The sequence below is a fragment of the Peromyscus eremicus genome, unplaced genomic scaffold (assembly GCF_949786415.1).
Source record: "Peromyscus eremicus unplaced genomic scaffold, PerEre_H2_v1 PerEre#2#unplaced_1288, whole genome shotgun sequence".
Taxonomy (NCBI): domain Eukaryota; kingdom Metazoa; phylum Chordata; class Mammalia; order Rodentia; family Cricetidae; genus Peromyscus; species Peromyscus eremicus.
This window is the reverse complement of record NW_026735523.1, coordinates 71,471-94,972: the sequence shown is the minus strand read 5'-3', so window position 1 is coordinate 94,972 and position 23,502 is coordinate 71,471. Positions and strand designations below refer to the sequence as shown.

General features: G+C 40.0%; 1 protein-coding gene across 16 annotated transcripts in view; it reads right to left on the bottom strand.

Moving 5' to 3' along the window:
• Positions 1-217: 217 nt before the first annotated feature.
• The window catches only part of Sytl2 (synaptotagmin like 2), a 65,256-nt gene continuing 41,971 nt past the window's right edge, over positions 218-23,502 (bottom strand). For 8 of the 16 annotated variants that reach the window (XM_059253064.1, XM_059253065.1, XM_059253068.1 and 5 more), the window contains 9 exons: positions 20,843-20,937; positions 17,949-18,068; positions 16,340-16,509; positions 12,459-12,561; positions 10,298-10,468; positions 8,103-8,181; positions 5,242-5,341; positions 2,406-2,611; positions 218-1,225 (listed from right to left, as the gene is read on the bottom strand). In XM_059253064.1, the coding sequence (XP_059109047.1) occupies positions 1,080-1,225; positions 2,406-2,611; positions 5,242-5,341; positions 8,103-8,181; positions 10,298-10,468; positions 12,459-12,561; positions 16,340-16,509; positions 17,949-18,068; positions 20,843-20,937 (1,190 nt within the window). In that variant the 3' untranslated portion in view covers positions 218-1,079. The remainder of the gene's footprint in view (positions 1,226-2,405; positions 2,612-5,241; positions 5,342-8,102; positions 8,182-10,297; positions 10,469-12,458; positions 12,562-16,339; positions 16,510-17,948; positions 18,069-20,842; positions 20,938-23,502) is intronic. The other 8 variants (XM_059253055.1, XM_059253056.1, XM_059253060.1 and 5 more) reach the window with 1 other exon arrangement.

The window sequence follows — 23,502 nt, the reverse complement described above, 5'->3', positions numbered from 1 at the left end:
TTATCTTCATAAGAATGCTGACTTATCTTCAAGCTTTCAAAAAGTATTTTTAAAAGAAAAATTTTTCTTTTTATAACTACAGTTGTTCATTTAGATGAAACAATGTCTAGAGTTGCATTGAAGACTCTAGAAAAATAAGCCATATTAGAGAATTTATATTTTAAGATTCCTAATACAAAGTATTTTTAATACAAGAACTCAGGATAAACTAGCAACACAATTTAAATCATGATAATTTATTCTAAGGATTTTTACAAAATACCTTAAGAAAATTATACATAGGAAGTACAATAAAATTGACAATTTATATTCTAATTAAAACTTTGTAGCAAAGCATATCTGTGACTACTTTTACTCTGTGTCCATATAGTAAAATTATAAGAAAAACAGTCAATTATATGCAATATTTTAGCAAATTGTTATAAAATACAGACTTGCCATCCCTTTTAGCACAAATTAAGCCAAAATAAGCCAAGAGCTCAATTCCATATGCAACCAGTAGGTGGCACCAAAGTCCATTTGAGATTCAGAGGGCGGGGTGGGGTGGGGCAGGGTTTCTCAAGGCAGATTTATGGGCAGTAAAGTCAGTCTTGCTGCCCTAAGATGGAATTCAATGTCTTATTAGAGGTTACCAAGTAAATAGTTGTCTTATTATGAAGTTCTCTGTCATCGCTGCTGTTCTCCCTCTCTCCACCCCATCCCAGGAGTCTCTTTTGGTCGCTTTGCCCGTAATCTTCCTATTTATATGCCCAGCAAGCATTTGAATAACCAAATTGCAAGCCACACAGTTCACCATTGTGGTGTGAAACCTGTAAGGGTGACTTTTTCTTTGGTGTGGAAGCAACAGTTCAATTTCCCTAGCTTGTTCAACTATCGGATGTTGGCATCACACATCTTGTTGGGCACTGTTTAGCTCTCTTGAGCCGTGCAATCAAAGCAATGCATGCAAATTGACTTGGGGATGCTTGCATAGCAATCATTAGTGACGAGGGGTGAGGGTATTTGTCCTCAAGGTCGGAACTCTCAAGCTCAGCTCCACCTGGGAAGTAGTTTTTGATGGCAGAATCAGCTGAGCAGGATCATTTGGAAATCTTGGCAATCAGAAGCATCCTGAGGGGCAGTGTTGCTTCAATCCAAGTGTTGGGAGAATTCACCATCTTCTCCCAGACAGCAACTTCCTCGGAAGTAGAATCCATCCAATCCACTTCAGTCCCGTAGCTTTTTCCTGAAAGAAAGTTTTATGTTTGCAATTATGTTTCCCACTGTGGGCCGGGGAGAAAGGGAGTTAGTCATTCCCCAGTTATAACCACCATGGAAGACAAGGAAGAGTTCGCATACGCCTGGAGAGCAGATCTGGGGCATTAAGGAAGAACTAGTTTACTACCAAGCGGCTTCATTATTTCAATTCTCATGGTTTCCAGATGGTTGCCCTCCACATGAATGTAAAGGCTGGATGTTGCCTTTTTCAGGGGCATAGAGGAGTTGGAAGGATCATGTATTGGGTTACAGATGACAGTAGAGCAGTGGTCTTCAACCTTCCTAAGGCTGCAACCCTTCAATACAGTCCCTCATGTTGTGCTGGCCCCAACCATATGATTATTTCATTGCTACTCCATAACTGTAATTTTGCTACTGTTAGGAATCATAATATAAATATCTGATATGCAGAATATCTGATATGCAACCCCTGTGAAAGGGTCCTTTGACCCTCCCCCCCAGATGGGTTGAGAAGCACTGTGCTAGATGATTACCTGCAAATACTGGCTGAAGTTTTTTGCCTGAAAGACTCAATTTCATAACTTGTCTCTGTTGTTAGCTGTTATTTATTTATTGTTATTATTATTGTTGTTGTTGTTATTACTTGAGGATATTGGTTCCTTTGGGGCTATTACTAACTGCCTCGTGGAACTATTATAAGGAGTAAGTCTAATAATATAAGTAAATGTCTAATACAGTGATGAGATGGTAGTCACCATAATTGTTCAAAGCAGACTTTTAGCCATGTTATTTGTGGGAAGACACAAATTTTCCTAGCTTGTTCAACCATCTTCTTGAATGTTACATCACACTTCTTGTTGGGCACACCTCTTGTCATTGTTTAACTCTCTTGAGCCATGCAATCAAAGAAATGCATGAGGATTGACTTGGACATTCAGCCTACTACTCATTAGTGGCACCAGGTGAGGATATTTGTTCACGAAGTCAGAACTTTCAAGCTCAGATTTTGGAACCTGCCAGTGGTAACTTAAGCTCTGCAAGGGCAGCTCCTGGATACTGCTGGTCCTCTTAACCCAGAACCCTTAGAATACCAATGGTCTTTCCCTCACTGGTTTCATTACACGAAGGACTTTAGCATCTCCTGGAGAGTTTGGCTCATAGAGAATTAAACTTGTAACAAATGTTACCTGTTCCAAAGCCGATCCGGAGACCTCCCAGGAACTGGTTGGTTAGTTTATAATGGTCCCAGACTGTGAGTTCTACACAGGCTTCCATCAGGTCTTCAGGCCTGAACCCATCATACACCATGGTATGGTTGAAGACAGGGTTGGTGGTTTTTCCTACAGCTCTTGTCTTCTGGCGACTTTTCCTGCTGGTATCTGGAAGGATGGTACTATGAAAAGAGAAAGTAATGTGAGGGCATTTCAGTTAAGAAAGTGAACATTTATGCTGGCAATACATCTCAGCACAGGTATGGGATAGCTGTGAAGGAAAAAAGGTATGGAAGCCGACTGTGGTGGCTCACATTATAATCCCAGCACCCATCACGCTGAAGCAGGAAGATTGAACCGAGTCTTTAAAAAAAAAGGATGGTAGGGAGATAGCCACTGTCAGTGAAGTGCTTGCCTGGCAAGGGTGAAGGCCTGAGTTCTATCACTAGAACTTGCACCAAAAGCTGAGCAGGGTGATATGCACGATCAATCCCAGTACTAGGAATTAAATAGTCTCTGTAGCCACACAGTCTAATTGGTGAGTACCAGGCAGATGAGAGATCCTGTCTCAAAGGAAGTGGACTGCAAACATGAGAATGATATACCCAAGTTCTCCTCTGGCTTTCACACACACACACACACACACACACACACACACACACACACACACAGAGAGAGAGAGAGAGAGAGAGAGAGAGAGAGAGGTGGGGGGGAGCATGTGGCGAGACTGTGCTGGTAGTTTAGCAAAAGTCATGGGAAGATGCGTCATGCTGGAAAGATTGGGCACAGAAACAGCCAAGTTGGGTTTGAACCCTGACTCTGAGACTTACTGGCTATGAATTCCAGGAAAGCCACTCAGCTCAGACACTCGCTTCCTCAGTACAAAGTAGGAATGGTGATGATGACTTTGTAAGATTGACTACATTAGATGTACTAACATGCAATACACACAGCTCAGTTTAAGTACTTAATGTGGTAAGAATTACTGGAAGATTCTTAGAATCTAGCGTAGATGAACTGGAGATAGTCATGCCAAGTGAATTGTCAGACTCAGAAAGACATAAAACCGTGTGTGTGTGTGTGTGTGTGTGTGATGAAAGTAAGTGCAGAATTGTCTAGGGAACACAGGGAATAAACAGAAGGAAGGGAAGGAGGGCAGAAATACTCAAAGTACATTATGTACTTGCATGAAAAGGTCCTTACGTAATCTAACACGATGTACAATGAATACATGCCAATGGGGAGTAACTAAAATTAACTGACCAATTGATTGATTGAAAAGTAAAAACTCTCAAGCTCACAAAACCTTTTTATAAGTTTGTAATAGACATGAGCCTCTTCCTATCTCATTGTCTTTTTGATCTTATATTAAAGCACTGATTAAAAATGTAAAAAATAATCATAGTGTACCTTATAAATATGAAAGATAATTTGAGTAGGTTAAAAAATAAATGTAGATAAGAAAACAAATGGAATAAATGTAGAAAATATGCCATATGATCACAACAGTAAACTTCATATACCCAAAAGGGATAATTAGTACATGTTAGAAATTTTGCTGTAATTTCAGCCCTGCTGGTTAATATTTCCTCAAATCAGTAATTTAAAAATTTAGAACTTCTATGTATTCCTGATTATCAACTCAAGGAACTAATGTCATACAAAATTGAAAAGGATAAATCTCTTCAATTTGCTAGATTTGACTTTCAGAATAAATAATTTGACAGTTTTGTAATCACATCTGTCTCACTTATGATAATAATAAATGAACACTAACTTACCACACCGCTCAGAAAGACAAGAAGTCTGAGAGTGGTCTCTGAGTGAGAAACTGACCTGAACTGAAACATCATACCAGCTAACACCTAGGCAGAGTATGCATGTGTTTAACAAGCAATACTGTACCATGTCCTCTTAAATCTGTGTCACATATATCTAAATAGGAACAACTCATCTTCTAGTAGCATCTCCATAGACAAAATTAGAGCTAGACGGTCACACTAACATCTATTTAGCTACTGTTTACTAGACACCAGTCATTTGTGTGCATAACAGAGAAGAAAGTTAGCTGCCTGAAAACTCAAAGTGTCTTATGTGCCAGTTCCTGGTTGGGACTTGTTTGGCCAATCACTCTCCAAGTATTTGCAATCTGATACAAGTAGGCAAAAAGAAAGAAAGAGAGAGAGAGAGAGAGAGAGAGAGAGAGAGAGAGAGAAGAAAGGAAGGAAGGAAGAGAAAAAGAAAGAGAAGATCAAAACAAACCCTTGGCAAACAGATCAAAAACATAGGAAATGAGAAATCCTCTCTTGTTCACTAAGGAAATAAGTAGTGTGACATCCAACATTAAAATTTTGGTAAGCAAGCTGGGTGGTGGTGGTACACACCTTTAATCCCAGCACTCAGGAGGCAGAGACAGGTAGATCTCCGTGAGTTCGAGGCCAGCCTGGTCTACAGAGCAAGATCCAGGACAAGCACCAAAACAACACAGAGAAACCTTGTCTCGAAAAGAAAAAGAAAAAAATTTTGGTAAGCTATTTTGTACAAAGAACTCCCCCTAGCAACAGATGTACCCCAGAAGATATTGCACATATGAGTTCGAAAAATCTAGCTTCATTTGCAGGCATGATCTCTTAGGTTTGATTTGAAAATCAAATAAAGCCTTGGGAGTTGATGCCATAGACTCTTAGAGTTTGATATCTCTAATAATCTATGGATGGTGAGTGTTAGCATCACTGACACCAAGAATTGATACCAGCCAGCAAAGACAAGACAATAGGAGAACTAAAGAAAGTCACGGCATGAATGTTCTTACCATTTAACGAAAGAACTTAGGTGGCTCCCCCTCAGCAGAGGCAAATCAAGGCATTCCTTCACCCAGATGTGGACTTCTCCAGTTGTAGGAAGCTTTTTGCCTGCAATTGAACAAGGAAAACAAAAGGTGTTGCCATTTCTTTTTGGAGAAGATGTCACCTTGCATATGGGATAGCACAGGGAAACAAGCTAACGCTTGGTGGTATTAAGTTGATTAAGGTTATAGACATTCAACTGCATGCTTCTTAGCCTGACTGTCCTGCGGTCAGATAGCTCTATAAAAACACGAGCTGCTGGCAACAGACCGGTGCGGAGAGAGGGAGAGACACTTTTGTTTAAGGATGTGGCTGTGGTTGGTTGACACACTCTAGAGGTTAAAAGGTCACACAGTCAAGAAGAATGTCATCTGGGAGGAGTTGGGAGAGAGGTGAATGTGATCCAAATACACTGCATAAAATTCTGAGAACTAATAAAAAATGAGAAGAGCCATTCTGGAGAGTGAAAACATTCACGTTGCTTCCAAGTACAGAGCGTTTGTCATTCTTTTGGGGTTTCGGTTGTTTCAACATCAGACCTCAGGGGTGTGGGTCATCTGTTCACAGTTACACTCAAAACATCTCAAGACAATGCCTAGCCCTTCCAATACCATTGCCAGCGCAGATTTGAGTGTAAAATGACCAAACTAGACACTGGCTAAAGAATAGCTTTCTCCCCGTCATGTTAGAAGTCCTTACATATGTAATGGGACTATTGAACACACGTGCACAATTGTTAGTGTCATAGACAACTACTAAGATGTTGGCTTGGTCTGAAGTTGCTGCTAGACTGTTTGCACATAAACAGAGGAATACTATTGGATTTTTCTGGGTGGTTTAGTTCAGTCAACTAAACCATCCTCCCTGATCTATAACCACATCCATAAAGTGCTCATACTTAGGAGTGTGTGTGTGTGTGTGTGTGTGTGTGTGTGTGTGTGTAGATACACACACACAAGGAATATGATAAATAATTTATGTCCCGTGGAAATCTATATCTATACAGGAGAAATGTGTTGGGGGAGATTTGTTCATGTTGATTGCTCCAAGACCACCAATGAAGCTGACCTCAGTTCAGAGGGTGAAGTTTACATTCAGCTGACCAAGTGGACCATCGAGTTCTCTGGCTGACTAAGAGGAGAAAGAAAGGCACACAGGGAAGGAAGAGGAGGGGTCAAAAGGTTGCATACTCTTTTAGATTAAGTAGAAAGGGAGGAATGTGGCCGGGCGGTGCTGGCGCATGCCTTTAATCCCAGCACTCGGGAGGCAGAGCCAGGCAGATCTCTGTGAGTTCGAGGCCAGCCTGGTCTCCAAAGCGAGTTCCAGGAAAGGTACAAAGCTACACAGAGAAACCCTGTCTCAAAAAACCAAAAAAAAAAAGAAAGGGAGGATTGTGTCTAGGTCGCTCTGTGGATTTCTCAGGTTTACTCCTTAATATTTATCCCTGAGCTTTATCTTTCAACAAACGATAAAAAAAAACCCAATAGAAATTAATTTAAATAAAAATGAAATATGGTGTAAATGTCAAGCTATTACTACAATGCTCTAGAAAACAATGTGCTTAATGAGTGCTAACTCAGTCAGGAAAAGCTTTGTGGAGCTCAGACTCCATCTAAGACTGAGATTGAGGAAGGGAAGGGAAATGTAGGAAAAAGCTCCTATGGGAGTAAAAACTAAGACAAGAGAAAGAGCATCACAACACATAATTCCCTCAACCCTCACCACCAAGTCACAGTGAGGAAAATTAGAAATGGCATTTCCATGCATGTTGACCTCAAGTGACAAGATACAAAGTTACATGTAAAAAAAAAAATCTGCCCTTTAAAAAGATCTAGAAGTAATAGAATTATGGTTGGGCAGCAACTTGGCCTAAAGATATACTTTGCCTGTCCTTCATCTTTTTTTTTTTTTTAAGTATAGACCGCCTTTGTCTAGTTCAGCCTATGCCTGTACCAGGCATTATTCCTTTCCTTAGTAGCTTCATGGCTTGGTTATCGAACACGTGAGTTCGCAGCTCCTGACTTTAACTACAGTCTTCCTGCAGCTTCTTGAGGACAATTTGCCTGGGAAATGAGTTGTTGGCAAGGTCTAACACTCATTTCCTGCCAGTTTTTTTTTTTTTTTGGGGGGGGGGCTTGTTGAACTGGCTGGAGACCTAAGGCCCAAGTGCCCAGGCTGCAATCAGTAATCAAGACACAAAGCTTTATCTCCTCCTGAAACTAAGAAGGGAAGATCAAGGAGCTCTGATTTCTTAGGAACTTTCTATGAATCCTTTTAATTCCCATCTGGGAAAGGAACTTGAGTTTCTTCCTTATCAGGACACTGTCAACAGGCCCAAATTCTCACTCCAGCAAAGCCCATTCACATGGTACAAACACCAACATTTTCCCCAGGACAAGGGGAAGTCAAAGCAAGGGCTAGAAACTGGAAAAGACGGAACAAAGAATTTCCTCACAGAAATGGAAAGTAAATTGATATTTCCTAAGCTCTGGGGGGGTGGGGGGAAAGGGTTTGCCGCAATTTAAAGGATACAGTGTTGTTTAAAGGTGAAAAGTTCTGGGACTCTGCTGCACAGCAGTGTAAGTATAGTTCATATTACTGAGTTATAGACTTAAATGGTTAAGACAGTAAGGATTACGCATTCCTTACTATGAAAGAAATAATGAGGTTTTTCTAGTTTGAAACTATGTTTGATTCCTTTGATCCGTACAATTATTAACTTAGCATGTTTGCCCAGGAATTCATCTTTGAAAATGTAAGAGAACCCAAGCCATCTCTAGAGGGCAGAGGGATAAGTAGAGGGTTCGGCTGTAAAGTCATTTCATACCTGGGCTTGGCTCTGGAACATATTGGAGAGCTAGCTTCATTTCACCTCTGTTTTCTGTCTCCAGGGCAACTGGTGCTGTCTGAAAAATAAAGGGATGTTAGCAGGTGTAAGAAACAGATTTTTTTCTAGCCTGTTGGTGAATACTCTGTTACAGGACCATATCCGGCCCATTTCTGGGACTATGGATCACTTGTTCAGTTTTTCCTCTGCATCCTCTACACAATTACTGTTATAGCTAAGAAAACTTGTTACCTATCTTTGAAGACCTTGCAACATACTCAGAAACACATTCCATGGACTCTGCTCTAGTGTGCTTTTCTTCTGCTCTCATAAAGCATTCTGGCCAAAAGCAGCTTGGGGAGGAGGAGGTTTATTTCATTTCACAGGTTTCAGTCCATCATTGAGGGATATCAAGGCAGGAACTGCAGCAAGGCGGGAACTTCAGCAGAGTGAGAACTTGAAATAGAAACCATGGGTGTCTGCTGCTTATTCTTTATTTTCACCTGGACACAGACCTAGAGTAACCCGGGAAGAGGGACCCTCAACTTAAGAATGGCCTTGAATGGATTGTCCTATGTCCATGTCTGTGAGAGGTTTTCTTGATTGAAGATTGATGTAAGAGGGCCCAGCCATCATGGATGTTATCATGTAGGTGGGCGTAGGCTTGATAATCATGGTGCTGGAGGAGCAAGCCAATATGTAAGCAACATTCCTCCATGGTTTCTGCTTCAAGTTCCTGCTCTGTTCAAGCTCCTGCAGGAAGCTCAAGTGAACCTCAGAGAGATGAGGGGAAATTACACTATAATAAAAATGCCGAAGGTCAAAAGACCAAAAAGAAGGCCTAAAATCTGAAAGAAAAAGCAAAGACATAACCTTCTAACGAGTTAAAAGAAGAAAAAGATTAATAGCCAACTTTCTGATATAATTACAGAAGTCAGAGTACAATGGAATGACATTGTAAAAGTGCTCACAGAGACCATTTTTCAACCTCACAACTAAACAAAAATATCCTTCAGAGAGAAATGTGAAGAGGATGTTATGAAGCAAAGAAAGCCAGAAAGGTAAAAGTAACAGAAGTCCCTGGCACAAAATGTAACTCCACAGAAAGGTACAGGCAGGGATCATCAGGTCACACAGGATGGTCATCAGGTGGCCATCCCATCCTGACCATCAATAATCTCCTCTGATTTTAGAAGCTAATTAGAATTGGGCCTTGTGAGGACTTGGGTGGGAGACAATGAAAGGATAAGAAGAAATAGGAAGTAAACATGGTCAAACCTAAATGAGTGTTTCTGTACTAAACAGTTACCGTGCAGAAATTAAATACAAACATCATTAAAATGTGACTGAAGATATCAGAAAAGATGGGGGCATGAGTAAATGGAGTAAAATACTTTGATTTTCTCATTGATCTGGATGTGGTAGAAGTCCTAATCTGTATTAGACACATCTTCGTTCCTGTGCTGGGGATCAAACCCAGGGCCTTGTGTATGATAGGCAAGTGCTGTACCCCTGAGCTGTATCTCCAGCCCTAGAGTAGGCATTTTTAATTCAAGGATAAATATTGTTAATGAAGAAAAGAAACCATGGCTTCTGTATTAATGGAGGGAAAAGAAAATTATGAGATAATTGATTAATCCTCATAGAAGCAATTATAAAATTAAAATAACACAAATATTAAGACATTAGATTTCTATCCTAACACATCCATAATTATATTAAGTACAAATAAATTAAATAATTCAGTTAGAAGGGATATTGGAAGTTGAATATGGTGGAGCATGCCTATAATGGTGGCAATTGGAGGATCATAAGTGAGGCTACCTTAGGCTAAAGAGTAAGTTTCAGGCTAGCCTGGGCTATATAGTAAGACCCTGTCTCTAAACAAAACAAGGCACCTTCTTCTCAAGGGACAATCTCATCATATGCTAGGCTAAAAGTCTGTCTCAGATTTCAAAGGACTGGAGCATTTAAACGGCCTTGAAGACTGAAGTCAAACATTTACATTGAACAATTTAAGTTCTCCATATAATTTAAAAAACTCTTTCTTTACCAAATATACAAAGAAAATTCAATCCTCGCTTCAAATGATCCCAAGCTCCACACTGGCACTGTGAGGTAAATGCAACCTGGCTCTTACCTGTAGACCAGATCCCACAGCGACCCAGCCCACCAAGAAGGAACTCGGAACCCACCTTTCTCTTGAGAGGGTACCACTTGAGTTGTTTATTCTGTTTGCTGTCCCAATCCCATGTTTCCAAGTCAAGTTCCACCTCCCCCAGGAAGCTGTTGCGCTTAAATGTGTCCCGATGCCAAACGGACAGGTTCAACTTCTGTGTCTTTAAAACTTGTCTTTCAATTTTATACTGCAGTGGAGAAAAGAAAATTAAAACAGTGACTAGCATTGCCTTATGACACAAAGATGATAAGTCATCTGTGAGGATCCAAATTCCTCATCTGTTTGGTTTCAGGTCTCAAAGCTTACAAAGGCATTTTACTCTCAGTGTCTGATTTCAAAGAGCTAAAACTCCATCTTTCACAAAAGCGGATGCTCTCCCCTCTGCTGGAAAAGGCAAACCAGGGCTCAAATATCATAGCTAGAAATAGCTTTCTAAAAACAAAAGTCAATTATTCAACCTTTGTTGGATGCTTTTACACTAGATATATCACAAATCAGGTTCATTCTAAAAATACAATTCAAACTGAATCTACTTCTGTTTTTCTACCTAAGGACAAGGACTGAATTTTTTTCCTTTCGCTATTTTGAGAGAGAGTCTCATTTAGCCAAGGCTGGCCGGAACTTCCTATGTAGCTGAGCATAGCCTTGCATTCCTCTTACCTCCTCTCCAAGTACTCAGATTATAGGTGTGGACCACCATGCCCTGCTACACTTCATCATTTAAAACAGTTTCAGGTTCACAGAAGAATTAAGCACAAGGTACAGCCCCCATATACCATCTGCTCTACAAACACATGCCCCTCATTATTAGACAAAAAAAAAAGGAAAGTTTTTTTCCTTAAAAAAGTAAATTTGTTTTTTTCAACCTCACATGGTTAAGTAGAAAGGATTTAGTGACCTACCAGTTTTTCATCTCAAATTAAGTCAGCTCTTGATTATATATAATCATGGAAGGAATAATAGTACTTCAATCTAAAAATAATCTCCACTTGGCTTTGTGACATATTACTTGAAGGTCCATTTTGGTTATATCAGACCTACCATTCCCTGAATTTACCATTTAAGTTAGCTGGCTTTTCTTGAGTATAGGGTTGAAGCAGCTGACCCAGAACTAGCTAGGGGTCCTGGGACATGTCACAGTCAAATATAATTACAAACTTGTTGCATGAATCTACAGATGGCTAATTCAGTGTCACTTAACCACTTCTCCCCCTCTTCCTGGAAGATTACCAAATATCATAGTTTTCAGAAACAGAGAAGAAACACATCTCTTACTTGCAACTTTAAAGGGCTTGTTAATCATGATAGCTATCACACAACGGGACATGTAGAAAGAGAAAGAATGTAGGTGTATGAGCTAGGCAAATTTCCACTCATCAGTTCATCCACCCATCTTTGCAATAAACATTTTTTTTTTGGTGGTGTTCCTTACCCTAAACACTGTGCTGCAAATCAGTATTAAATGTCTAATATGAGGTATTTAATGTCTAGTCTGTGATTATCAAAGGGGGTAGATGAGTATCATTATTTCCTTTTTACAAATCCAAAATCATCATTAACCTCATTTCTCAGATCTGGGGTGCAGTGGTGTTATTTGCCCAAAGACACACAGTCTATACACTTCACAGGATTAGTCCTTGCCCTCATGGAACTTTTTTTTTTTTTTTTTTCTCGAGACAAGGTTTCTCTGTGTAGCTTTGCGCCTTTCCTGGAACTCACTTGGTAGCCCAGGCTGGCCTCGAACTCACAGAGATCTACCTGGCTCTGCCTCCCAAGTGTTGGGATTAAAGGCTTGCGCCACCACCACCTGGCTGCCGTCATGGAACTTAACATTTAGTGTCAAGGTACTGAGTGTTGGCATAGTCTATCATAAGCAAGGTTATGGAGTTAGTGGACATCAGAGGAATTCCAGTTGCTAAGGAAGAAGCATTTAAGAGTAGCTTAAGACACAGTCAAGGAAGGATTGGGAGGAAGTCTACCACAGAAAATGTAGGAGTATAAGAAGATGAACTTCCACTGAATTACAGAAAGGCACACACGGTGACTGGAACAAAGACTGGGAAAGTTGAGGCTGGAGTGCTGACATTTTCAGTACAGACACTATCCAAGCAGCCATGGCTATTTCAATGCACAAGTCACCACCGAAGCTTTATCTGAGCTTTAGAGTTGAGAAATACCCGCAATATCTCGTTGTACACAGGATTCAAGGTCTTCTTCACTACGAGTGTTTTCTTCTTGCCCATTTTGCCTTTGTCTGGTAACAAATAGGTCTTTACATAGCTAAAAAAGAAAAGTGGGTGGACACGAAAGTCAGAGAAGACAAAAGTGATGTTTTTCACGCCTATCTTATAAAGCACCTTGAAAGCCGGCAGCACAAAATATCTCCCAATACTGATAAGAGCAGAAAGGAAGGAATGTTGTTGTCCACACACTTATATCTTTAAATGTTTAAATGGATTAAGAAATTTTTAGAAATTTAGAAGAATAGATTATTTAATGTTTTTTTAAAGATTTTTTTAAAAGATTTTTAAAAGAAAATTTCCTTTTAATTTTTTTTAAGTTGGGGCTCCTTAGCGTAGCCGAGCAGGCCTCAAACTCATGATTCTCTTGTATCCACCTCTTAAGTGCTTGGATTGTAGGTGTGGGCCACCACACCTAGTCTCTATTATTTTCCATTGGCTTTCCTAATGTTTATGTGGTGTGGGAGGGGAAGCCAGCAACAGACTTTCAATATAGTGCTTAATTCTTTATTGTTATTGTCTTATGAACAAATTAATCTTAACACACATCTGCTTGGTCCATATTTAGTATAAAATCAATGAAGGATGCCAATGAATGAAACTATGCTGGGTTTTTTTTTTTTGTTTTAGTAATTAGAAAAAAAAAAAAAGGTCATGGAAAATTGTTCAGTGGGAGGGGGAGGCTGCTGCGTAAATCTGATGGCCTGAATTTGGCTCCCCAGAACCTACATAAAAGCTAGATAGGGTTGTGTGCATCTGTAATCCCAGCACTTCCACAATGATGTGGAAGGGAGACACTGAAGAGTCCCCTTGGAGCTCTTGGGCCACTTTCCCTGGAGTACATGGTGAAGCAGGAGAACCAAGAGAAACCCTGCCTCAAAATAGTATGGAAGGAGAGAACTGGTTCCTGAAAGTTATTAGGTTTACCTTCTGACCACCACATATATGCCATGGCATTAGTGTGCCCCCACCCACATACACATCATTAACACACATCAATATGCAACACACACAAACACACACACACACACACACACATACACACACACACACACACACACACACACACACGCTCGCATGCATGCATGCATGCATGCACACACACAAACACACGAGTGAAAAAAAAGAATGAAGAAATGAGAGGACAGAGTCGGGCAAGAGTTAAACCAGAACTAGGAGTATATGGAAAGTCTTATGGATATGGAAACTCTTATGGGTATCTGCTACTTTGTAAAATTATTTAAAAAAAAAAACTTTTAAAGGAAGTTTCAATGAAGGTACCCTGAACGGGTTAATAATACCCTCCCCCAGAAGCCACAAGTTATTAAGTGAAAATCCCATTGCCAGATGTGAATAATATAGGCTACTGCCATTGTTTTGGGTTGGCCGCTAGAACTATATGCTAAGACCTCACTGCCTAAATTCACCACACACTTCAGTGGCAGGGCATAGAGCAATCAAGCTGAAACTGACCTGGAAATTTGATTTGCTGGCTAGCTTTCACAGCGTTGCAAGGTGCTATATAAGCCAGCAGGAGAGAAAAATAATCAGCCGTCTGACCAGTAGTGTGTACCCTGCATGCTACGATACTGATCGACCAGGCAAGATATGCCCACTGATGCAACAGTGACGTAGATGTTATAGGGGAACCGACCGCTTTCGATAGGAATTGAGGTCTGTCCACACAGGACATAATTCATGCCTGGGTACTATAAACTTGGTGAGAAGCCCATGAGGGCAGTCATGGGGGCAGCTACTCTTGTTATTTTGCTAAATGAACATGTTATCAAACTACCTTCTAAATATTTGTGATTATAACCATAATCACTGCTGCCCTCAGCTTTGGTCAGAGAAGATTCTTTTTGCTGTGAGAAGTCGTCAGTGCAGAAATTCATCACCGGTCAAAGTACTGAGAACAAGTGACTTCTGAGTACTCAGCCCTAACGGGGTCATCTGTATTAACCTCTTCATCCCTGAGCTCAGGGGACATTGCAGGGAGAAAGGGCAGTTGGAGTATGAGCTGGAGGATGAAGAAGAGCACTGTGAAACTTCCAGACATGACGTGGGATTATAGTCATGAACTCCCAGCAGCTGTGGGTTCCTGCACAAGATGGAGACCATGAACATTCCAGAATGTATGGGGAAGGAATACAACGGGCTCTACCTCTAGCTGAGGAGCTATTGGTCAGTGATGATTGAGGGGAAGAAGGAGTTGTTTTTCTCAGGGGTATAGCCACCGGTCAGTTATCCATGGTCAAGTAAATAACCGTACATTCATAAACATGCAAGCAACCCTAATTAAATTCATGGGTTGTTTTTTGTTTTTTGTTTTTGTTTTTTAAGAAATACATGTAGCCGGCCGGTGGTGGTGCACACCTTTAATCCCAGCACTCGGGAGGCAGAGCCAGGAGGATCTCTGTGAGTTCGAGGCCAGCCTGGGCTACCAAGTGAGTTCTAGGAGAGGCGCAAAGCTACACAGAGAAACCCTGTCTCGAAAAACCAAAAAAAAAAAAAAAGAAAAAAGAAAAATACGTGTAAGTGAAAGGAGCATGTTGGAATAAACTAAGGTTCCAGGGAGAGTGGGAAAGGGACAAGGGGAGGGAGATGGGAAGGGAGAATGAGATAAAAATACAATATAGGAAATTGTCAAAGAATAAATCAAAATTATTTTTAAAAAGAAGAAACAGGCCGGAGAAATGGCTCAGTGGTAAAGAGCACTTGCGTTCTCACAGAGGATCTGGGTTGGTTCCCAGTGCCCGCGTGGCAGTTCACAACTGTTTTTAACTTTAGTGGATCAGATACCCTCTTTTGGCCTCTGCAGGCACCAGGTACTCATTTGGTACACCCATATACATACAAGCAAAACACTCAGAAACAAAAAGTTAAAAGTAAAAATAAACTTAAAAAAAGGAATGCTTAACAATTTGATGTCTATAAACACCTTCTAACTTTTAGTAAGTTGTATTTGGAATGCTTATGATTATCCACTGTATTTTTTAATAAAATAGTACATTGCTCTTTTAAAAAAAATAAAAATTAATAAAAAGGAACCCCGATTGACGCAGAGCAGTGGTCACAAACCAGACTTCTTCAAAGGCTAAGTGAAAAATGTAAAACTACCCCTCCAATAAGCTAAGGTACAACCATACACATGATTTAAAAGGTGACTTAGCAATTCATGAAGTTCCTATGAAAGACTTAACTTCATTTATTGTTCCTTCGCTTTGAGACGGTGATCTCCCTATCTAGCCAAAGCTTGCTTCCAATTCGCCATCCTCTAGCTTCAGCCTTCAGAGTGTTGGGATTACAGATGTGCACCACCACACCTGGCTTTGTAGGACATCATTTAAATATGGAAACTACCTTATTAGTAAGTCTTGAGTGTTTTCACAACAAGGAACATTATGAAGTCTGTTCCTTGTGTCTCTAATTTTAGAAAAGTTTTGTAAGTCTGTTAGAGGGAGCAGGGTTCTGGTTTTGTTCTGGATTTGGCTGCTTTCTGAATCCATGTCTGTGGACTACTTGTCTCTAATCCTTGTCTCCTTGTCTGGAAAATGAATAAACAGGACAAGGTGATCCTCCTTCAAACCACCCAAACTGAAACATTTGGTGCTTCTCTGTATTTTTTTTTTATAACTTAATGTTTGGCATATGGATTTATAAAGTAAGTGCAATAGCATCCCCTACTCCAACTTTCCAAACACCCCTTTAAACACAATCCCACACAGACCTGCCCTGTGATTGCTCAACTCCTTGATTCCCACAGATTAACTGAGAACTAAGAGAAAATGGGTGAGCCCTCCCAGGTCTGTACTTACGGGTCTGAGCGCTGTTTTTTAACATCCGCTGCTGCTAGGTCCTTACACTGGGCCACGAAAACATGCAGCTCTTTGAGGGACTCCACGTAGTCGATTGCAAACTGAACACTTCCTTTCACTTCTAGGTTACCGAAGTCTCCACTGTAAACGCTCATCACACTGCCGCTCACCTGGGTGCATCAGAAACAGGCAGTGTTAGCCCGCGTCTCATTCCTGACACCCTAGCGCAAGAATCTCAGACATAGTCAAGCCCCTGCTTAGCATTGCTTTTCTAGCTTGCACATGAAAGCAGTTAATTTAATATGGCATAAGGTAATGCCCACACAGACAATTGGACATGATATGTATGACTAAGATATTTTCTAACTTGTTTCTCAATGGCAGACAACAGTGCAACACAAAGTTTTTCAGATGCTAGTTCATTTCACAACAGGGTGGTTTTACGCTAGGTGGCATTCACTGTTAGCCATGCTTAGTGTTTTAAAGTGCTAAGGAAAAAGGATGTGAGGGACTCCAGGCACACAAACCACAGCGACACGTTGTTTAAAATTCCATGGCACTATAAAAAGGAAGTTTACCGTGTCTCTCGTCCTCTGAATCTAGGCAACTGCTTGCTGAGCCATGCACTTTTAGACTTCAGGAAGGGTAGGAGACTATGGATGACTGATGAGGGGAATTTAAAGCCTTCCCAAAGGCATACATAGATTATCAGGAAAAAAAATCAATTTAAACAGATTTTTTAAGAGCTCCAGAAATACAAGGCTAGTAAGAATGTCAGCACTGTGTCATTTGTCTAGTATATCTGCTAAGCTATATGAACGTGTATGGCTAGTAGAAAATACTTAATATATGGCAACGCCATTTCATATGTGTATTTCCATGCATATACTACATGCACACAGAGCTACCTCAAGTTATGGAGAAAATTCCACATAATCACGTTCACTTTCATCAAATATGAACAACTGTGCTTCAGGAGATTTCCATTTAAAACCCTGTTCCGGATCCTTCCAGAAGGCAAAGAATTACTATTCCATTCTTCAGGTGACTCAGTCTACACTTCAATAGGCTTATTTAAAGGATAGGCACAACTCTATGCCTGTAAGCAGTGTGTAAAGTCATGTCTGAGACAAGCAGAATCTACAGTTACCCTGTTTGTTGCATAGGAAAATTGAGTGGTTTACCTTGTTGCCAATTTAGAATTTTTTTTTTTTTTTTTTTTTTTTTGGTTTTTTGAGACAGGGTTTCTCTGTGTAGCTTTGCGCCTTTCCTGGAACTCACTTGGTAGCCCAGGCTGGCCTCGAACTCACAGAGATCCGCCTGGCTCTGCCTCCCGAGTGCTGGGATTAAAGGCGTGCGCCACCACCGCCCGGCGACCAATTTAGAATTTTAAAGCATATCAAAAAGGTTTTTTTCAATTTATAATATACACGAAACCCCTTATGCTATGAGAAAAGGAAGATATAGCTAGCCAGAAGCTAATTGCAAATTATAAAAAACCAACTTTGAGTTTTAGAGCTGAGACAGGAGATGACTTTACAGTGAGCAGGGGCACAAGAGCAAGGTTTAGAGCAGCAGAGAGATTAACACGGAGCCGTCATTTACATACAGAGGACAAGGACGTCATGCCAGAGGAGCTGCTAAGATTGGTTAATGAGCTCGGGCTCTTCTTGTATCTCCTGAGCTGGTAACTGCTCTCTGATGCTGTATCTGTTTCTCTGTCATCACTCTACAAAACATCACATCACATACACAGTGTTTAAATCTGGAACGAGTCAAGGTCAGCATATTTTAAGTTTGGAATGAGTCAAAGTTAGAATCTATGTTCAGGCAAGGATGATATCGTGTTACATACTGATCTAATGCATTTCCCAAAGGCAACTGATGCTAGGGCTAATTGCTGGGGATTCAGGATGGAGTGGTAGTCTACGGTGGACCTCACACAAGGTGGGCAGTGCTTAGCTAAGAGAATAATGTAATGATTTTTTTTGCCACAGTGTGACCCTCAGGAGCTACAGAAAATAGCACTACAGTGAGCTTTCTTGTCACTCTTAATATATCCACATTTCTTAGAGAATATATCATAAAATGAAATATCTATGAAATCCTATTAAAGCACAAAGTACCATACTTAATTCTTTCCACTGTTATTATTTTATCTTTAGATTTCTTAAAAATCAGAATGTTTTACTTAAGATACTATTAAACTAGGAACAATAAAAACTAGTCTGACCTGTTTCAATTAAAGTTTATATTTTTTTAATGTAAAGCACTCCTGATGTGGCCCTATAGTGCTGTTGTACTTAACCTCTTATTGCTTTAGGAAAGTATGGTAAATTATCCATTCACTAGATTTCAACATATTTCTTTAAAAGTTAAAGAGCGATATGATACTTATTTTAAATATGTCCCAAGGAACATCTACCTGGGACAAGGAAGAAAACCAGCAACGACAAATTCAACTGTGCTTATGCTTAAAGTTTGTTAGATGTTTTCTAATAAAGTTCATTATTCATAACAATTTTATTTGAGAATTATAAGATATGTGGAGCAGCGCAGTGGCTCCTAAGTTATGGAAGAGTAGTTAGTTCATGCCAGCATATTCCAGGACCATGCAATTACACATCAACATCACGGGTACCAATTATAATGCAGATTAATGAAGGGGTTAAGGAAAAAAATTAATGGCTTTCATAGAAAAGAAAACAACCTTGTCTCAAGGATTTCAAAAATCCATACCTTTTAAATATCTCTAATGTTACATTCCCTTCCCACACACTAAACAATCCAGTCCACTCTCTTAGAACACATTGTATATTCTACCTAGCACGTCAGATCATTAGTAAGTTATTGGGAGGATGGGCTGGAAGATGTAGACCTGAAACAGCATTTTTCACATAGCTAGCACTCAGCAGATGTGACTAAGTTTCAAAGGGACAGCTGAGAAAGGAGCAAGGGCTGATTTAATCTCTGAAATCCTTTAATATCCAGTTCAACCCTACGTGCTTTGAAAGGTAAAGTGATACAGTTTAATTCCAGCATCTTTGATACACAAAACCAACTGTCCTGTTAAGGGCTGAGACAGCAGGTTAAAACTGAAGGAGAAACTTTAAAAAAAAAAAACAAAACTGGTATAATTCACCTCTCAAATTATATGTTTCATTCCTATGGACCCCCCCCCCCCCCAGACCAGAGCAGATCTCCAAAAGTCTAAAACCACAGAAAACCGTGTGGAGTTTATGCTGGCAGGCTTCCAGATAACGGTTTAGTACCCCCTCCCGCCATGAGTGATTTTTTTTTCCTAGCTGTAGTATGGAGCTCTTAAACATCTGCAAGGACCAAGTATTTGCAGGTGCAGCTCACTCAAAGTCCCTAATGGACAGAAGGACACAGGATGGAAGTAGGGTGTTATTTACATCTCACTCAGAATTTTGCTCACATCTGGTATTCTAAGAGAATTGGCTTGAGTATGAAGCCTTTCATTTCCCCTTCAGAAACCAGGGCAAGACCTGAATCACAGATGCTAACCTTTACAACGTGGTCACTGTGTTCCAGGCACCACGTTATGTATTTTCTCTGCATTAGCTCACTCAGTCTGAATAACCTCATAGAGTAGATACTCAAAAACCAGACTCACTGAAACCAAAGAATTTTTTTGTTCCTGGTAATAATACAATAATTTAGCTTCATAGCCAGAACTGGAAATATCTTACCACAGACCACAGGCCCCTAATCATGTGACAGCAAGAAACTGGAATCTTACTGAGTCAAAAGACCTCAGGCAAAGTCTTAGATCTACTGTGTAGTAAGAACTGGGTATTGGGAACCAAACTGGAGCATTAAGTGCCTGGTGCATACTCTGAATTGAACTGTAGTGTACAGCCATACTCTTACATGGTCAGGCAGAGTGGTTACCCTCATGGGCATCAGATCTGGATTCCAGTCCACAGTCTGGCTGTGTGATTATACTTTAACTGCATAGGCTTTATTTTTTCACTGTAATATTTGGGGATAATGATGATGCTTACCATGGTCATTGGAGAATTAGATAAAATAATAAGTGAAAAGTTCATGGAACCTGTAAGATCCTCTTGAAAGCCTGTATCATTATTACCTTATTATCTTAACAAGTGCTTTGGAAGTAGTCATACATCCTAGGCCAAGCTTTTACAAACCAACTCTTAGCTACAGATGAATAATTAAATTATGTAGCACATTTCTCCCCAGATTTCTTATTTTGTACCTACTTTGAAACGAAAGTTTCACATTCCCAAATCTATACAATCTGACTTCACTGGCCAAAATAACTACTGTTGGAGTGAAAGGAGACATGCCTTGCACTGTTCCTGGATCAACAACACTGCTTCCACTGACCAGGGAGGCAAGGGCCAGCCCCACTGACTTCTTTGGTCTAGGCCACAGTCGGGTCCAGACAGCCCAAGGGTGGCAGAGAGAAATCACCTATTGGGCTCCATTTCCCCAAAGGTCTAGACATGAACTTGCCTCATCTTGAAGAAATGCTGGCACAGACTTGCTCATCCTTTTGAGTTGGTCAGGGTGGGAAAGCCGATTATCAGGCAGTGAAGGCGCTGTGGAAACTAAAGAGCAGCATTTGGATTTCAAAACTCTTCACAACCACCAGACATTAGGCACAAGTCGAAAACACACTTTGCTTTCATTTATGAATGCTGTTTTGTATAAAGGTTAAAGACATAGTAGTTTGCATGCATAGGGTCATGAGGTAAGTGACATGCGGTTTGTATAAGTCACATACAGAGAGAACTAAAAGGGAGTTGAACCAAATACCAAATGAAAACTAATCGGGGGGTGGGGGGGACCCACTAGTTCTTATTCAACTCGTGTTGGTCTTGAATTATATTATTTACCAGACATGGTAGCTCAGGCCTATAACCCCAGCAACAGGAAAGGCCAGTCTGAGATACAAAATGAGAAAGACCACGGTCTCAAAAAGATCCCTGCCTGTCAATGTAAATTGGTTTTGCTTTTTTTTTTTTTTTTTTTCCCACATCAGAGCCTTGAATTCTAAGTGCTGTAATGTATTGGTTCATCTCCCCCTCCCCCTTCCCCACCAACCAGATCCATGACATTTATAACATGCTGCAGGCTGAAAAACTATTTCATTTGGACAGTAAGGATTTTTGTTCACAATTCAACAGTAAGGATCCTTGGCTATGGAACATCTAAAATCATTATTTAGTGATCATAAAAATTCCTGATCTGGTGTGTGTTTGTGTATGTGTGTGTGTGTGTGTGTGTGTGTATGTGTGTGTGTGTGACACACATGTGATACCATGGACCTAATGGTAGTCCTCACTCAGAATTATGAGATACTATAATTTTAAAATAAATTATTTTAGCCAAGTGTGGTAACGCATGCCTTTAATTCCAGTTCTCTGGATTCAGCGGCAGGCAGATTTCTGTGAATTCAATGCCAGCATGATCTACATGGCAAGTTCCAGGCCAGCCAAGGCTACATAAAGAGAGATGCTGTCTCAAAAAAAAAAGTCATTAAAAATATATTTAGATACCATTTGGCTCAAAGAATTTTCAGTATATACCAAGGCCTGGTTTAAATAGTTCAAGTTAATACACTGTAATTGACTAAGAAAATATAGCATATGACTTCTTTCTGATACAATAAATATATGTAAAGAAGGCCCAATCAGAGGGTAAGCTTGAATCCTAATTTGCATATCTCTAGATAGAAAACTATTTTCTTCTTTTGTACATGAATCACAATGTGTAAACTTTTATTATGGCGAGTAATAGCTCTTACAATGAGAGAGTTTATATTTCAAGGTATTTTATACTGCTTGGTGTATACTAAGTGCTGTATAAGTATTTTTTAAAACACCAGTATTTCTGATACATCATCTTCAAATTATGTCTTGAACACAATACAAATATATTAATTTGGCTTTATTCTTAAAATTGTTGTTAGGAAATAGATACAAATCAAATTGCATTTCTCTTCATAACACAAAAGGCACAAATTCAGTCTTAAACAAATTAGCTAATCTCATCTTTAGTTGAAACAAATCTAATGAAGGAAAAACAAAATCGAACCACATATATTAAATTTATGCTTATTCTATATCAGTTCTCGCCTAGTCTGAGGCTCACAAAGGTAAATACATACACCAAATCCATTCACTGTGTCTAATTAGAATACCTACTTTATCATTACCCATGGAATTAAAGAAGTGTGTGGGTGAATGTGCACATGTGTGTGTTTGTGTGTGCACATCTGCATTTGTGTATCTGTGTATGTGTGTATACATGAGTTTGTGTGTGTGTGTGTGTGTGTGTGTGTGTGTGTGTGTGCTTTTGAGTGAGTTACAGTGGAAACAACTCAAGATTAGGTCATATCCTATGGTTCAATAAGGTTTTAAAAGCCTTTTTGTTGTATCATTGCAACAAAGTATGTTGTTGGATGAGGTAAATAGGTCAAATTCAATGACACCCATCACCCAAATGTAATCAGTTTCATATTCATGAACTTCAGTTATTTATTTTTAATCATATATTTCATTTTGTCTTATGATAAGAATATGTTATTTACTAATGAAAAGACAGAACCAATTTTTTTAAATTGCTAAAGAAATTAATTTACCTACAGTAACAGCACATAATTGGTCTATTAGGCTATGAATGAAATCAGAGCTATAGATGCATATGTCTGTCTACACTTTGTTTTCATGCCTCAAACAAAATGTTAAACAAACATAGCAAGGTAAAATCAGATGCCCAAACTTGAGTACATCCCAGTTCAAAAGCAACAGGAAAAGTCTCTTTATCCATAAACATCTTTGGGCAGCAGACAGACAGAGAGGCATACTCACAGAGCCAGGCCTGAACTGCCTTCTTTCCTAGGTAGCTCTTAAGAATTTGTCAAGTCATGTGCCAAAGCTCAGTGCCTTCATCCTTGGCAGGAAGACCTCCTGAGCAGTCTCAGATTTCAAGCTAGATGTGAGTGGCTCCCAGCATCAGCACTTTGTTTCTCCATCACACTGGCTCCTTCACTAAGCTGCTCTCCTCGGGAGGCCCATTAGCTTATGCAAAGGCTGTTGAGGGGTTATTACACCGAACACTGTGGACCTGAGAGCAGCCCTGGGTAGCACCGGCTTCCGACCTCTAGTGTC